At 48.8% G+C, this 16,116-nt stretch overlaps 1 protein-coding gene across 3 annotated transcripts in view; it reads left to right on the plus strand.

Annotated features, from left to right (window-relative positions):
- The window catches only part of PLCL1 (phospholipase C like 1 (inactive)), a 172,341-nt gene that overhangs the window by 133,277 nt on the left and 22,948 nt on the right, over positions 1 to 16,116 (plus strand). For all 3 annotated transcript variants that reach the window (XM_075430873.1, XM_075430875.1, XM_075430874.1), the window contains exons 2-3: positions 8,909 to 11,380; positions 12,978 to 13,181. In XM_075430873.1, coding sequence (XP_075286988.1) covers positions 8,909 to 11,380; positions 12,978 to 13,181 — 2,676 coding nt within the window. The remainder of the gene's footprint in view (positions 1 to 8,908; positions 11,381 to 12,977; positions 13,182 to 16,116) is intronic.

Consider the following 16,116-nt stretch of genomic DNA (forward strand, 5'->3'; position numbering starts at 1 on the left):
GACAGCCGTGGCAGAGAATATTTCCGTTGGCCAGCCTGGGCTAGCTGCCTCCCAGCTCCTGCACACCTCCTTGTTATCCGAACATGGGAGGCTGGAAGAAGTCCTTGATTTCTTAGCAACAACGAAAACCATCAGTGTGTTATCAACATCCTTCTCATACTGGATCAAAAACACAGCACCTACTGGGCGGAAAATTAACTCTGTCCCAGCCAAAACTGGGACAGTCTGTTTTCTTCCTTTACCCATTTCCTAATTTTCCTTATTTTACTTTATAACCACACCAACACCTTCTCTTATTTTCAGTTTTTCTTGTAGCTATTTTTCTTTCCTGTTTGAGACATTTTTAACCAGCATAGCCTTCTTTCTGGCTTGTCTGGCTCCGGTAGTGTTTTCCATGGATTGATTAGATGATTTACCTGCAGGTCATCGTCTTCTGTCAGGTTTTAAGGACTTACCACAGATGCAATGGAGGTCTCTTTAAAATAATAATAAAAAAATATTTTAAGTTCAGCTAGGTCAGATTCTTGTAATTCCCTCTCAGTGAAAGTCCATCATTTCAGTTGTTTGTTGGGTTGTTTGGGTTTTTTTTTTCCCATCTGAACAAGGGATGCAGAGAAAGTCTTGCTCTGATCTCCTGTCCATGGCCGAATAACTAACTTCTTCAAAATACTTCAAGCATACGCTGTTTCGAAGAGATGCAGAAATAAAATCATAGCGGGCAGAAGCCTGCGGGAAGGTGTGCGCATAGCGTGTCGTGTTCACACTGGGCTTTTTGTGTGGTGGGATGTGGTGCATGATGCTGCCCCGGTGACGTGGCAATCAAATGACCGTCCTCTATCGTTCCAAGGGCTTCAGGCCCTGTAGGGTCTTTGCAGTTTGACTGCTGACCCTCTCCGAGCCCCGTGCCTTGCCGGGCTTGCTGCCGCCGCCTCCCCGCTCGCAGGACCCTGGGTGAGGGTGCTGCGTCAGGCGTCTCTGCGTTGGCTCCTGCGTGTTGGCAAGCCTGCACCCACCCCTGTGCTCGTGTGCGCGGCAGCTTCCAAATCTGGGTTCGTCTAGGGACAGGAGGAAGTTGCTCCGGTCGCTGTGTTTTGGAAGGACGTTGTGGCAGTGTCCTCTGCGCTCGCTGCGGGGCTGTCTTATCTCTGACTAGCAAAAGAGATGAACGTTAACGCTGTGCTGAGATGTGCAGGTACCACAGTACTCATTTTCCTGTTCCCCGGGGCCGCGGCAGCCCTGGTGTCAGGGTCATGCTGTAACTCTCAGTGAGCCTGCATGGTGTTTGACAGCAACATCTCAGAGTCCTCCTGGTCACGGCGCTCAGAGCTGCCAGGAAGATGCCGAGACACCAGATCTCAGGGTGGGTCAGTCCCTCCCGAACTAAAAGCCTCCTCCCAACTGGAGGTACGTCTGGCACTTGGGGTATCCTAGGTGAAGGGCTTGTTCCACAGGGAGAATGCAAGAGGATCGGTGAAAAATCTTCTGCATCACGTGGGGTCTTCCATAGGGTTATACGGAGGTGTCGTGTCTATGTGTTGAAGTGTCATACAGGAATTTATTTCTCACTGTAGATGTGATAAAAGGATAGGTACTTGCACCTTTATTTAGGGAATCTCCTTGTGGAAACCAGTTGGATGATGAAGTGTGAGAGAAAACCTCAGGGACAATGATGGCAGGAGGAGCGGTGAAGTGGTAGCCTCATTACAGGCATTCATGTTCTCGTGCTCTGGGAAGTTTCTTGACTTTGGCTTCCTGGCCCCAGTTATAAAAGCAAGCAGAAGAAGCAACTTCAGTGTCGTACCCTGCCAGAAAATAAACCCTGCTTGCATTGCACGGTTTCCACTTCCAAAAAGTGTTTCCAGCTGGAGTCTTTATGTGCTACTGCTTTTTTCTTTTGCTCTTATTTGTCATTTAAACAGCATAGGTAAACTTTCTTCAAGGTAAAAGTGAATAATTTTGGCAATGCTAGCGATTTAGAAAGGAAAAGAAAAAAGCAAGCAGACAACAAAGCATTCCTTGAACAGCCAGTCATTTTGGTTCAGATGTTTTTCTCAAAGATCTCCTCCAGACATTCTTTTCTATCTGTGTCTAGCCTTACACTCCAGTATTTGAAAGGGGTTTTTAGTAATGGAGGGAAAGAGGAAAGCAGACAAGCTGTTATAATCTTGCCTCCTGTTGAATTTCTCCGGCGGGGACTATGCAGCATCCCGGAATGGTTAAGCTATGGTCTTCGCTCTTTTTCTGCCCTGGGGGTGCCCATTTTGCGGGGTGACGTTTCCTCCCCTTTGGATGAGAAGCTGACTGTAAAGTCCTTATTGTAGGCCTTGGTGACAGTCCAGTACCCATACCTGATGTCTGGGTAATTCTGGGGAGTTGAGAAAAACCCACTGTAGATGCTGATATTTTGGTTCCCTATGGCTCTCTTCTTCCCTGTGTCTGAGATCCCTGAGTCCTTGCTTTCTCACGAGTGACAGTAGTGCTTAGGCTTCTGCATGGAGCTGGAGCTCGAGTTAATCTGCTGGTTAGTGACAACTGGCTGGATTTGGAGACACGCCGGCGTGACTGTTTTGGTATTTGGAAAATTGTTGGACACTGCGTTCTGAAGCTATTGCTCACGTTTCTGTCCATGTCGTATTTTTGGTCTGCCTTAAATTTTCTGTGTATTCCATGATGTGTGCATCTCTGCTTTTAAGAGCGCGTGTGTTAAACGTTGGATCCAGTCTTTATTCCGCACGTGCTCACATCCCTGAATTAGCAGGAATTTTGCGTCCAAGAGGCTACCGAGGTTGATCCCACAGCATTAACGTCTGCTCTTGCAGTCTGGTGAGCGGTGCGGTCGGCCCCGGTGCGACCGCTGCCTGCCCCAGCGACCAGCCTGGCTGGCGGGTCAGCCCCGTGCGAAGGCAGCTGCTGTGTGCCAGGCATTCTCAGCCTGGGTGGATTTGGAGTAGGCAGCCTTCTCTCTGTTGCCCTGTGAGTTGTTGCAGTGGATCTCTGATGCTTGCATCCTACAAGCCTTGCCAAGAAAGATTAGAGGGCGTTCAGCTCGTTAATTGGTTGTGATGCCAGAAGCTGTGAGGAGAACCGATTAAATCTGCAAAATGGGCAGTCCTGGGGTGCTCGCTGAGGATGGCCAGAACGTGGCTGGGATTCACAGAAGAAATCTTTCTGTCCTGGTAATGAATGCGAGTTTCCAGTGATCATCGCTACCTGTAGTGGTCATGTACCAGTGCTGTGGGTTCCAGCGTCGAGTCCCGTCTCAGGGCAGACAGACCAAGCCTCACAGGCGCAGGAGATCTGGTTGCAGCTCTGGCCCCAGCACTGACCCTATGTGTTCTCTTGGATAGTTTATATAAACTTTCCCTGCTCTGACTTACTTCATTGCAGAAAAATCACACCATCATTTGTCAGCCCGCCACACCGTGTGCCACTAGACTTCTTTGTTTAGCGTTTAAAAGTACATTTTTCCCACCACAAGTACTGTAAAGCTTTAAGATTTTCCAGGACTGGGGTTCTTCCTCGTGTAGAAATGAAATATCTAGAAGCATCCCAAAAGATCAAAATTATTATCCTCACACTACAGCACTCTTGCTTTTAGAAAAAACCCACCCTGCAGAGCTAATTACTTTCTTCTGGGGAGGGGTGGAAATCAGATAATAATTTGGCCAATTAAGTGGATCATCTGGAGTTTCCAGAGCAGATAGCTTTTAGGACACACCGTTTATCACAAGCTATTTATGAGGACAGGCTAAGCTGTCTGTTATTGATTTCTTGGTGCTAGGTTCATGGGAAACGGCAAAGATCAGAGTAAAGCTTCTCTTTCAGCAGCAGTGATGCTCACTGGTGAAAACGTGAATTGGTTTTTGGGGCAATGGCTCTTAACTGCACTTAACAAGTTTAGCTCTTAGCATCGTTACTGAATTTCACATCCTTTCACAGAAGCCTTGCAGCTCTTTAAAAGCTTTTGGTCTCTTTGGGAAGGTGATGCTTTTTGCCCTGCTTATCCCCCTTCGCAGACTCCTGGGAGGCTGTCGATGCTTTAGAGGCCCTTCAGGTACCTTACCCTCATGAGTTTGTTTACCTGAAAACAGGAGTTTTCATGAGTTTGACTTCCAGGTGCAGGGTTGTTCTACAGCTCTTGTTGCTGCCCTGTTTCTTAACTTCGGCTCGACAATTTATGTCCTGTCGTTTTGGTAAAGGGGGTGGGATGAGGTGGAGAGCATGTCTATTCAGATTTTTTTGACCTCACGTATTTATTTTTGTTTGCTTTTTGATTTAAACAGCAGAAGATGGAGTGGTCAAAGGTCAGGGTGGATGGGGTGGAGTTTTCCCACAACTGCTGATGGCTTACTGATCCCACTGTTTACATATCCCGTCCCTCTGACGAGGATGATGTGTTCAACAGGAGAGCGTCTCCTATTTTGGGAGTGTGCTTAGGCTGGAGCTCTGAATCCCTCCCCTAGAAACCCTTAGAAAACGGTTGTTTGCGATGTTGGGGTGCCGGCAGGCCAGCACTGGGGTCTGTCTCCTTGGTGTTAACCGATGCCAGAGCAGCAGCGCGTTCACTGCAAGCTACGCGCGTGTTGAAGTGGTCTTGTGGTGGAGGTCTTTGAAGTGCTTTTGCGTGGTGGGTGTTAGGCAGGCGCAGGAGCAGGAGTCGGCCGGTTTGGTCACCTTGTAGGGGTGTCCAAGGAACCGAAGGAAACCAGACTTTGAGTCACTTCGAAGGAAGTGCCTTGCCTGGGAAAGCGCAAGGTTTCCCACAGAAGTAGGGATTTTCTTTTTGAGTGGGTCCGTTGCATGCAAGCTGGTTGCGTTTGTTTCCAGTAGCAGCGTTTTGTACAGAGCTACGTTATCTCTGGTAGAGAAGGTCTTGGGGTGGAAAAGCTACAAGTTAGGTGCTTGTTTTCACACTGTTGTAGACTTCTTTGTCTGGCAGACGTCATCCTTGCCTTTCATTCTTTCATTGCCACAATAAATGCAGTGTCATCAGTACCGGTGGCTGGGGATAAAGGGCAGTCCTAGGCCAGCTCCTGTGCGGTAAGAGCAATTTCGATGGACTTAGCATCTTGGAGAAAGACAGACCTTTCACCTCCAAGATCCAGGGGTGCATCTCATCGTGCTTTGGTTAGTGAAAAGGAAGAAGTGCTCTGGTGTGGGTGAATACTGCAGAGAGGTGTCTGAGAATTCGCAGTGTGGATGTTTTTGGCAGGCAGCACAGGAGAGCGGGTTTGCTGTTTATTCACCTGAAATATTGGCAGCTCTTGGTCTGCCAGGTGGCTGTGCTGGTTGCTGGTGGTAGTCTCCAGTGAAAGGTAGAACGGAGCAGGAATTCAGCCACTGGAGACAACACAGCACAGAAGTATTCTCAACTGGATGTCTTGTCCTAGAAGAGCAACGTGTTGAAATTAGACTAAAGTAGGGACTTAAAGATTGCTAAACTAAAATTAGGAACCGAAGCCTGTAGGCTCAGTTGAACTAAGCTCAGCAGAAAACCAGTGGCGAGCTAAAGTGCGTTTAAATCTCCGGGCTCTGATGCGAGTGGAGGCCAGTGGAGGGAGGACACTTCTTGAAGACCACGCTGCTCTGCTCCCCGGGGTGGTCCCTTGGACCTGGCGGCACGTGGCCTGGCTAAGCCCTGGCGCCGGGGTCTGGAGGTGCCTGGTCCAGCAGCGTGCCTGTGGCAGCGCGAAGGCTGCTGCCGGGCTGCCAGGCTGAGAAGGCGGCATCCGGGCATACAGAGACGCATTCTGAGCTTCTGCAACACTAAAGTCACTTACTGCTTGATAATTATGAATGAAAACTGTCTCATTAAATCTAAATTAGCAGCTCTCACTTTGACGGGCTGCGTATGTTCCTGTTCTGTAGAGACCAAGGGGGAATGGCTGACGCAGCAGTAATAAGCTCAGTTAGCAACTGCGGCTTTGCAGAGTTTGTGTGTGTTATAGAGTAGATAGGGGAGACTGTTGTGTTAGTTAAAATAATCCTATCAATGTCAATAATACTCAAATCTTGTTAATTTTAGGCAATTAGCCCATGGGTTAGGCTTGAATTCTATTCAGTTGATTAAAAGATACAGGGAAGTCCTGCTCAGAGGTGAGGAGCTGCCGTTGTACGATTCTGATGTTCCTTGTGTACCACCAAGTACGAAACCAGGAGTAACCGTCAGAAACACGAGCAGGGAAAGAGGATGCGGAGGATAATGTAATTCCCTCCAAATCCCTGAGAAGTTAAGGCTGAAAATTAAAAGGCAACTTTTGTTGACTCTCCATGAGGCCAATTTGGTTTTTTCCCCACCTTAATACCCCAAAAATAGCTGATTAATTCCATGGCTTATTTACATCAATAGGTAAATATTGATGTAAAAATATTTACATCACAGGTATCTTGGAACTAACAATAGATGGCTTTTATTTTTCTGCAGAAAAATAGTCACATAACAATTCCCATCTCTCTAGCAAAGACGGAATGGCAGACCTGTAGCTGCTGCTCTGAGGAGTTTCCCAGGTCTGGCCCGGAGGAACAGCTCTCCATCAAGGAACGAATCACTGCACGTTCAAAGGCTGTTAATACATCTTCCTACATGAGAAAAATAATCTTATTAATCATCAATCTTCAATATAAATATTGGTCCTGTAAACATAAAGAAATAAGAAGGAAAAGGCTCTTCTAGAACCCGCGGGGTAATAGACTGCATCCCTTTGTATTCATTAGCATCTGTTGCTTGAAGATGTTGTGGCCTTAGCTGTGTATGAAAATGCAGTATGTTAATGCAGGAACAGAATATTTTAGCAGAAAACTGTAATTAGAAAAGTAGCTGACCCAAGGCACTCGCTTCGTTCCCTTTCTTCCTATTTTTTTAAGACTAATTCTCAGAAGAAGTGCTACAATAAGTGGCTGGAGTAGTTCTTCCTGTCAGTAGAAGTCGTTGCATCAGTTTAATGAGAGATCTTCAGCGTGAGAAGTTTAGAGGTGTTGATCGTGTTCCCAGCAGATCCCACACCTCCAAATCCAGTGGCTGAGGGGCTGGGATTCTGGAAGTGTTTCAGATGTTACTGAATGAAGTGAGTGAATGACGACAGCGATTTCGTAGAAACATTTATAGTGACAGGTTTGCTGGGAGCACCTATACAAACGTGCAGGGAGTGAGTGGAGATGTTCTTCCTCCGTGCACCAAGGCGGGTGCTCGGTGCCTGGGAGAGCTGCACGGGGCCCTGCCTGGGCACGGGCGGCAGAAGGACAGCGGCGGGTGGGTGCAGGGCGCTGCCAGAGCAGGGCTGGCATTTGGGGTCTGCATTTAGGGGAGGGCGGCTGGCGGCAGGGTGGGTGACGCGGCAGACGGCAGCTCCCGGGGCAAAGGGGTTGGGCGTCGGGGGCTTTGGGGTCTCTGAGCAGGTCCCTGGGGAGCCGGTCCCCGGTGCAGCTCTCGTGGCTGGGCGGGAGGGCAGCGTGGTGCGGGGCTCTGTGCCGGCACCCAGCGACAAAATTTCCTCACCTTGGGACCCCTCTTCTACTCGAGATCCAGGCAGCAAAAGGCCCGTCAGCAGCAGAAGGCAGACAACTGGGGAAGTATTGCTGGTGGCCAGGGAAATAGGAGGGAAAGCACTTTCAACAAGTGTTCCACTACTAATTACAGCCTTGAATGACGTTTTAAAAATATTTCTGGTAACTGTTGAATAGTTTATATACTAATGGAGTAGATGGAAATCATGCAGAGAAAAAAAGAATGATTTGCAATTTATAATTATTGTGAAATGTTTTGAACTGATAATATGTGGGAAAAGATTCAAATTTAGTTGCTGCCCTGAAATTACAGCAAGCTTTGCAGGCAGCTGTGTTTAAATCTAGCAGCAAGCAGGTAGCTGAGACTGAAAAGAGTCTCACACGTGTCTGGCTAAGTATTTTCTCAACAGGAGTTAGAACATGTGCCCTAAAGAAAAAGGCTTTGGGTAGCTTGCCTGGCTGTCCGTTTTCCCGCAGCGTTTTCTGGTTCTGGTGCAGAGAGGTGCCCAGCGTAGCTGCTGTTCAAAGCCGACGGGGAGACGGGAGTGTGAAGTAGGTCTGGGCTGAGCAGAGGGGCACGTGGGTCTCCCACGAGAGCAGCCCAGAGCGCCGTGTGGTCCTGCACGCAGCAGAGATGGGCATCTCAGCCTAGGGAGAACGTCCTTGGGCAAAGGACACGAAAACACACAGAAATAAAACAGCCAAGGCTCTCCTGGGTGTGTGTCTCAGGGGTCTGACTCATCGCTGCTCTTGGGTTTTGTTTCAGTTTTGCGTGAGGTGTCTGAGGTGGCAGAAAAGAGGCAAAATTGAGGCAGGGCACTCATCTGCTGAGCACCAAGCTGCCACACGTGCCCCACGGGCACGCTGACCTGTCCCAGGCTCTCCTCCCAGCGCTGCTTCAGGGCCTCCTTCCCCTTCTCCTCCCACACAGGCTGAGACTCTCTTCGCGTGCCTTTTTATCCCAAAGTTCCTCCTTTATTCACGACACCGCTTAGATCCTGGTGAGGTCCACCCCAGTTCTGGTTGTGCAGACCTTAACCAGGTGCTGGAGCTTCCCATGAAACCCCTTTTCCCATGGATGTCTGTTTTGAAGATGTATGTGACACGGCTGGACACCACCTCCTCACAGCCGTAGCGAGTTGCTGAGATCTGGAAGGCAGTTTAGTAGCTGCAGATGTCACTCATGAAAACTTGGTATCTCTAATGCCACAATCAATCAGGTCGCTGTGTAGCTCAGTGTATTTTATAGCTCAGTAGGGACTGAATTGTAGGAAGGGGTGATATGTTGTGTTTTGAGGTTCAGAATTACCTTTACATAGAAATATCTCCTCTGTAATTTATCCACTTTTGGAATGGCCAAAGAAAACTTACTCATTCTTTTTTTTTTAATGTAATTATTCCACAGGATCCTTCAAACCAAAAATGTGGAAGGAAGAAGACAGTGTCCTTCAGCAGCATGCCATCAGAGAAGAAAATAAGCAGCGCCAGCGACTGTATCAGCTTTATGCAGGCTGGGTGTGAATTGAAGAAAGTTCGTCCAAATTCCCGGATTTATAACCGTTTTTTTACTCTGGATCCTGACCTGCAGGCTCTTCGCTGGGAGCCTTCCAAGAAGGACCTTGAGAAAGCCAAGCTTGATATTTCTGCTATAAAAGAAATCAGACTAGGGAAGAACACAGAAACATTCAGGAATAATGGGCTTGCTGACCAGATTTCTGAGGACTGTGCGCTGTCGGTAATTCATGGTGAGAACTACGAGTCCCTTGACTTGGTTGCCAATTCGGCTGATGTGGCCAATATTTGGGTATCAGGATTAAGGTACTTGGTTTCTCGTAGCAAACAGCCCCTGGATTTGATGGAAGGCAGCTACAATACCCCGCGGTTTGCCTGGCTAAAAACTGTATTCGAAGCAGCAGACGTTGATGGTAATGGCATAATGTTAGAAGATACGTCTGTGGAGCTAATAAAGAAACTTAACCCCACCTTAAAGGAATCGAAGATCAGATTAAAATTTAAGGAAATCCAGAAGAGCAAAGAGAAACTGACAACAAGAGTTACAAAAGAGGAATTTTGTGAAGCGTTCAGCGAACTTTGCACGAGACCTGAAGTTTATTTCTTGCTTGTGCAGATATCTAAAAACAAAGAGTATCTAGATGCCAACGACCTCATGCTGTTTTTAGAGGCGGAGCAAGGGGTGACCCACATAACGGAAGAAATGTGTCTCGATATTATACGCAGGTATGAGCTTTCTCAAGAAGGGCGGTTGAAAGGTTTTCTTGCAATTGATGGATTTACTCAATACTTGTTATCCCCAGAATGTGATATTTTTGACCCAGAGCACAAAAAAATTGTCCAAGACATGACACAGCCTTTGTCACATTACTACATCAATGCATCCCACAACACGTATCTAATAGAAGACCAGCTCAGAGGGCCAGCTGATATCAATGGTTATGTCAGAGCTTTGAAGATGAGCTGTCGGAGTATCGAACTAGACGTCTGTGATGGCCCAGATAACGAGCCCGTTATTTGTAACCGCAACAACATGACATCGCCACTTGCCTTTCGCAGTGTCATTGAGGTAATAAACAAATTGGCCTTCTTTGCTTCAGAGTACCCCCTGATTCTCTGCTTGGGGAACCACTGCTCCGTACGACAGCAGAAGGTAGTGGTGCAACACATGAAGAGGGTCTTTGGAGCAAAACTCTACACAGAGGCACCTCTATCCTCAGAAGTCTACCTCCCGTCACCTGAGAAACTGAAAATGAAGATCATTGTGAAGGGGAAGAAGCTGCCCTGCGACCAGGATATATTAGAAGGAGAAGTCACAGATGAAGATGAAGAGGCTGAAATATCCCGGAGACTGTCAGAGGACTTCTCGAGGGAACCGAAGCTGATCTGGCTCTGCAGGGAGTTGTCCGACTTGGTGTCCCTATGCAAATCTGTCCAATACAAAGACTTTGAGACATCCATGAAAGCTCAAAACTACTGGGAGATGTGCTCCTTCAGTGAGGCAGAGGCCAGTCGGATCGCAAATGAATACCCTGAAGATTTTGTCAACTACAACAAAAAGTTTCTGTCCAGGGTGTACCCGAGTGCTATGAGGATAGACTCCAGTAACTTAAATCCTCAAGATTTTTGGAACTGTGGTTGCCAGATCGTGGCGATGAACTATCAGACCCCGGGGCCCATGATGGACCTGCACACTGGCTGGTTTCTACAGAACGGGGGATGCGGGTATGTCCTCAGGCCTTCAGTGATGCGTGAGGAAGTGTCTTACTTCAGCGCCAATACCAAGGGCATTGTTCCGGGGGTGTCTCCCCAAGTCCTACACGTCAAAATAATCAGTGGTCAGAACTTTCCAAAGCCCAAGGGTGCATGTGCAAAAGGGGACGTCATAGACCCCTACGTCTGCATAGAAATACACGGGATCCCCGCGGACTGCACCGAACAAAGAACTAAAACTGTTCAGCAAAACAGTGATAACCCCATTTTTGACGAAAGCTTTGAGTTCCAGATCAATCTGCCGGAGCTTGCCATGATCCGTTTTGTTGTTCTGGATGATGACTACATTGGGGATGAGTTCATAGGGCAGTACACCATCCCGCTGGAGTGCTTGCAGCCCGGATACCGGCACATCCCGCTGCGGTCTTTCGTTGGCGATATCATGGAGCACGTTACCCTCTTCGTTCACATTGCAATAACCAACCGAAGTGGGGGCGGGAAGGCCCAGAAACGCAGCCTCTCGGTGAGGATAGGCAAGAAGGCGAGGGAGTACACCATGCTGAGGAACACCGGTCTCAAGACTATCGACGACATCTTTAAGCTGGCAGTGCACCCGCTACGAGAGGCCACCGACATGAGAGAAAACATGCAGGTATGAGGCTGTAGTCGTGTGCGTGCGCTGAACGTGGACGCAGAGGTCCTGGTGCCAGCTGCTGGCTCGTAGGGCGAGCTTGATGAAGCTGGTGGAAGCTGGTGAAGCTTCAGACCCGCAGCCCTTGTCAGCCTGTGACTGGACATCAGACGGCCGATAGTTATGGGTGTTGGCTGACAAGTAGAGGTGGGGTTAGGCAGAGGTGTTTCAGAAATCAGTGCAGCCTCTCTAAACGCGTGCGTTACTGGCCGTGTTCTTCTGAGAAAGCAGAGCTGAGGCCAAGCGAGAGCCAGCCCTCCCGGCGCTCTGCTCCGCAGCGGGGCGGCTCCGCGGCTTTGGGAAGGGCAGCGCGGTTCGGAAGTCCAGACGCTGCCTAGAAACAAAACTGAGTGGTGTTAAACTATGACTTTTCTTTAATAAATAGCTGAAATCAGCCATAACCGTCTCCTTGGGAAAGATACAGAAACAATTCATTTTTCTTTCTTGAAAACGGGAGAAAAAGGCAGAGCACTTCATTGACCCCGCTCTGCTGGACGGAGTCTAAAGCAAAGTAAATGTTGGCAGCTGGAGCAGTTTACAAAATGACATAAGTTTTAAATGACTCCGACAGGAATAGCTGGAGCGTATTTTTAAGACTGGGAGCCTCTTCCCAGCCTTTCCTTTCCTGCAGGCCTGGGCAGTAACCAGTCTGAGCCGCTGACTCCACCGTCTGTCCTGGCCAGGCTCACGTGCGTGAACTACGAAGAAGAAAATACTCTGAATCCGACTGGGAAACCGCATTCATGTGCCCTCCAAACGAAATTTCCATACAAGATCTGGTTCTGGGGAATGCTTCGCAAAGACACAGTCGTTAGAATTAACTGCGTGCTAATGTATTTGATTAATGAGCCTCTATTAATTAGCTGGGCATTTTCTGATGTCCGGCTTTTCAGCAAGACGTTGGGGGGGAACATTTGAGTTGTTACAGTTCTGTCTTACTCGATTTTGTGCATCGTGGTCACTCGCTGTGCGACTCGAGAAGCTGAAGGATGAGTGTGTATGAGCTCCCCTGGCCTGATACATAAATGAACCCTGGCACGTTAGCGTGGTTTGACCTGTATAGCCAGTATTGATTTTCTTACGTGTGACCTACGAAGGGGAAAGAGTGTTGGTTTCTTTATGTTGTGGTAATGCAAGGCTGAAAACCAAGTGGATTTTTCCTGCTTGCCTTTCCCATGGGAATCCGAGGTCTGTCGAACCTGTTCTTGCTGGAGGATGTTAACGACGGGAGATTACAGCATCAAAAGCAATTGGAGTCGGAACAGTTGGGAAAAGAAACAGCATTTTAGGCTGATGGGTTAATACGCTGGGGACCAGCGCTTGTCCCCGCTGGGGCTGGATTTGCAGTGCGAGGTAGCTGCAGAGCTGGCAGCTGGGGTACCTGAGCCGGGGGGGCTGGAGCTGGCGGGAGGCTTGGGGAGCCGCGAGCGGGGCCGGCCGGGAATTGCTGCGTGCACCGGCACCCTGGGGCCCGTGAGGGGCTGGGGACGGCGGGCAGCGGGGCGAAGCCGCAGCTGAGGTGCAGCACGTGCTCACGTGTTCCTTGTCCTTCCCGCAGAACGCCATGGTGTCCGTCAAGGAGCTGTGCGGGCTGCCGCCCATCGCCAGCCTGAAGCAGTGCATCCTGACCCTGTCCTCGCGGCTCGTGAGCGGCGACAACGCGCCCTCCGTCACCCTCTGCATGAAGGATGCCTTTCCCTACCTGGAGCCGCTGGGGACCGTGCCCGAGGTGCAGAGGAAGGTCCTGGCGGCGTACGACCTGGTGGGTGCTCACCGCTGCCGCCTCCGCCTTCCCCGCGGGCGGCACTTGCTGGCTCTCACATGCCCGGGTGTTCCCGTTAAATGACATGAGGCACTTCGAATCTCTCAAGCTATGCAAAATTACCCTTTAAGCACCAAAATCCCCACACTGGGCTTTTTGTTGGGGTTTTTTTTTATTAAACAAGGTTGTGGCTAGCACAGGTCGGCCCTTGGGGAGGGACTTTGTTGACACACATAGCAGCAGCGCAGCCTGTCCTGGCGGCTCTTCGTCCTCGGCCTCAAGAAGCGGCAAGGCTTGTGCGCTGCCCTCGGCTTGCCGTGAGACAGGGAGCTGCAGCGTGGCAGCTCTGGGCAGAGCTCTGCCATAAGCTTTGTGTCCCTTCCAAAGCGGTTTGTGTCACTCGAAGATGGTGAAGTTGTGGCAGTAAAATACCAGCTGTAACAATACCAGAATGAGGATTTGCAGATCCTGTTGATTGCCGTATTTTAGATTGGACTTTTTGGGGATAGATTTGTTGCATCGTGTGACGTCTGTCTGAAAGGGCAAACACCACATAAAGAAGAGGTTTTTCTGTCTTTGGAGGCCTTCTTAATGGAGTTTGAGCAAAATGAATGTGTCGCCTCTTATCTTTGTAATGATATACTGAAGAGTACACACGGGACATTTCAAGGCCTCCTTGTGCCTTGGAAACAGTTTTCCTATTTAAATAGGTGAAAGGCCTCTTTCGAAGGCAGGCAGAAACACTTGTACAACTGTTTTAAATAATGTTTGCTCTCACATTTGTCTCTGGTGGAGGAGGAAGATGTACCTCGAATGCCAAGAGACTGTGCAAGGAGTTTAAAATCGGAGGGGTGGGAAAGAGAAGGGGACTCTTCCGGGCTTCTGTGAGGGCTGGTTTGAGATGCAAGGCTGGTTAACGAGAACACGATGCTTTAAATCATTTTCACCTGCTTTATCTAGCTGGGACTGCCTCTTGCTTTCCTAGAACTATTTGCTTCTGAAAAAGCAAAAGCCGGATTTCATAAACCTTTTTGCTACATTTTGGATATTTGCCTTCTGAGGCAATGCCAGCAGCAGAATGTTGAAATCTATTTAGCTTTTTCTGTGTCTAAAAAAATGAGCTGTCTCTATCAGTCTTGATATTTGAAAGTACGGTGTGGGGAGGGGTTTGCAGTTTTGAAGTTGACAAAGGGCTCTTCCGTGCTATGGTGTTTGTAATGGCTTGGTGTAATCCAGGGAGTATGTCTTTAGAATAATTTTTTTCTTTTTTTTTCTTTTTTTTGTGTGTGTAAAGGAGAGCACAAGGAGATGTTGGTGGAAAGCAACGTAAAATATTTTAACTTTTTATTTATTTATTTTCAAGATACACTACAGTTCCACCTTTTAAGGTGTTGATAAATACGGCTTCAAGGAACTGGCCCCACAAGTGCTTGCTGCATGTCTTTAATTCCCCAGAAGCGTCCCTTCACCTCAAAGCTCTTTTTGGGTGAATAGGCCTGAGAGCGATTTTAAGTGTGTAAAATAAAAGCTGTTGATGTTGGCCTCTCTCGTGTATGAGTGGGCAGTACTTCCTAATTCCTTTTACAGTAGAAGGAAAAAAGTTTGGCCCTACATCTCAGAGCGGGAAGCTGTGCTTGCGGGTCTGCCTCGCTCGCTGGGCTCCGCAGCTGCGGTAGCGTGAGTGCGGGGTGAAGCCTTCCTCACACCTCCGAAAACACCACACACTTCAGATGCTTTAAAAAGTCTGCTTTGAAAATTATCTCCGATAGAAACAGCCTTAATGTGTCGAGTTTTTTCCCCCCAGTGAAAATTACCAACTGAACATACCTTTTATTTTCTTTTTCCTGAGGAAAGTCTGAACTCTGCCTGGGTGTTTAACGGGGCATGGGCAGGGCTGACAGTCCGGGCAAACGGAGGTGCAGATGCTCGGAGTCCTGCCGCCATGATCTGGAAAACAATTCCCTGTCTGTGCCCTCCCGCTCCGCCGTTCTCGGCCGGCGCGAGGGACAGAGACCGCTTTGTGCGGTTTGTTCGTTTGCTCCTGGGCAGTTGGTTCCACCCTTGTGTTCCGCCTTGGGTATTTTCTTCCAAGAGAGGCCCTGTTAGAATAAAACTTAATGTGCTCTGTTTAAGGAACCGGAATGATTTTTCAAGGCTCCGTTTATTTCCTTCATGGTCGCACCGCGGTGGTTTGGTGGAACTCGCCTGTCGCCGTGTCTCGTGGCGGAAGAGGCTTCGCTGGTGATACTGGGCGTAGGGGGTTCTGCAGAGAAGAGCAGGGAGCGGGGTCTGCCGGAACGTGAAAATAAGGTGGAACATCAGCAATACGCAGAAAAAAATGTTGAAAAGTATGTCAACTACCAGAAATACAGTTTATTTCAACTTACAGCTTTGGTTGGTACCACATGTAGAGTACGATGAGGGGGTTCTGGTGATGTTGTCATTCCCACACATCCATCCCGGAGCAGCGTGGTGTGCCACTTAGAGCTGTTCCTCAGAGCCTTCCTCTCCTGTGAAGGAGGACTCTCCCTCAGCCCTCCTCCCAGCCGGGCGCGGGAAGATGCTCGCTCAGCTGGGCAGCACGTGCGGTGTTGATTGAAGCCGCTGTGCGCTGATCACACCTAAAACAGGAGAGACGCGGCGTGAGGAGAAGGGACGGGGCCCAGCTGGGCCTGACAGATGGCTGAATTATTCACTGCCAGCAGTTATCCCGTGGAGTCAGGGTTTTTCTTGGTTGAGAATTGTTCGGGAACAGATTGTGGTTTCTCTGTCTGCACGATGCATTCATTTGCTGATGCAAGCGTGCGTGAGCTCGGGGACGCTTGTGCGCTTTGCTTTGCGGTTATTGGTTCAGCGTTATTTTTCCTCCCGGATCAAATGGTTGAATCATTTGCAAATCAAAAGCAATAAACAAGTGATAACAAATATTCTTGGT

This window comes from Opisthocomus hoazin, chromosome 9 (assembly GCF_030867145.1).
Source record: "Opisthocomus hoazin isolate bOpiHoa1 chromosome 9, bOpiHoa1.hap1, whole genome shotgun sequence".
Lineage (NCBI taxonomy): Eukaryota > Metazoa > Chordata > Aves > Opisthocomiformes > Opisthocomidae > Opisthocomus > Opisthocomus hoazin.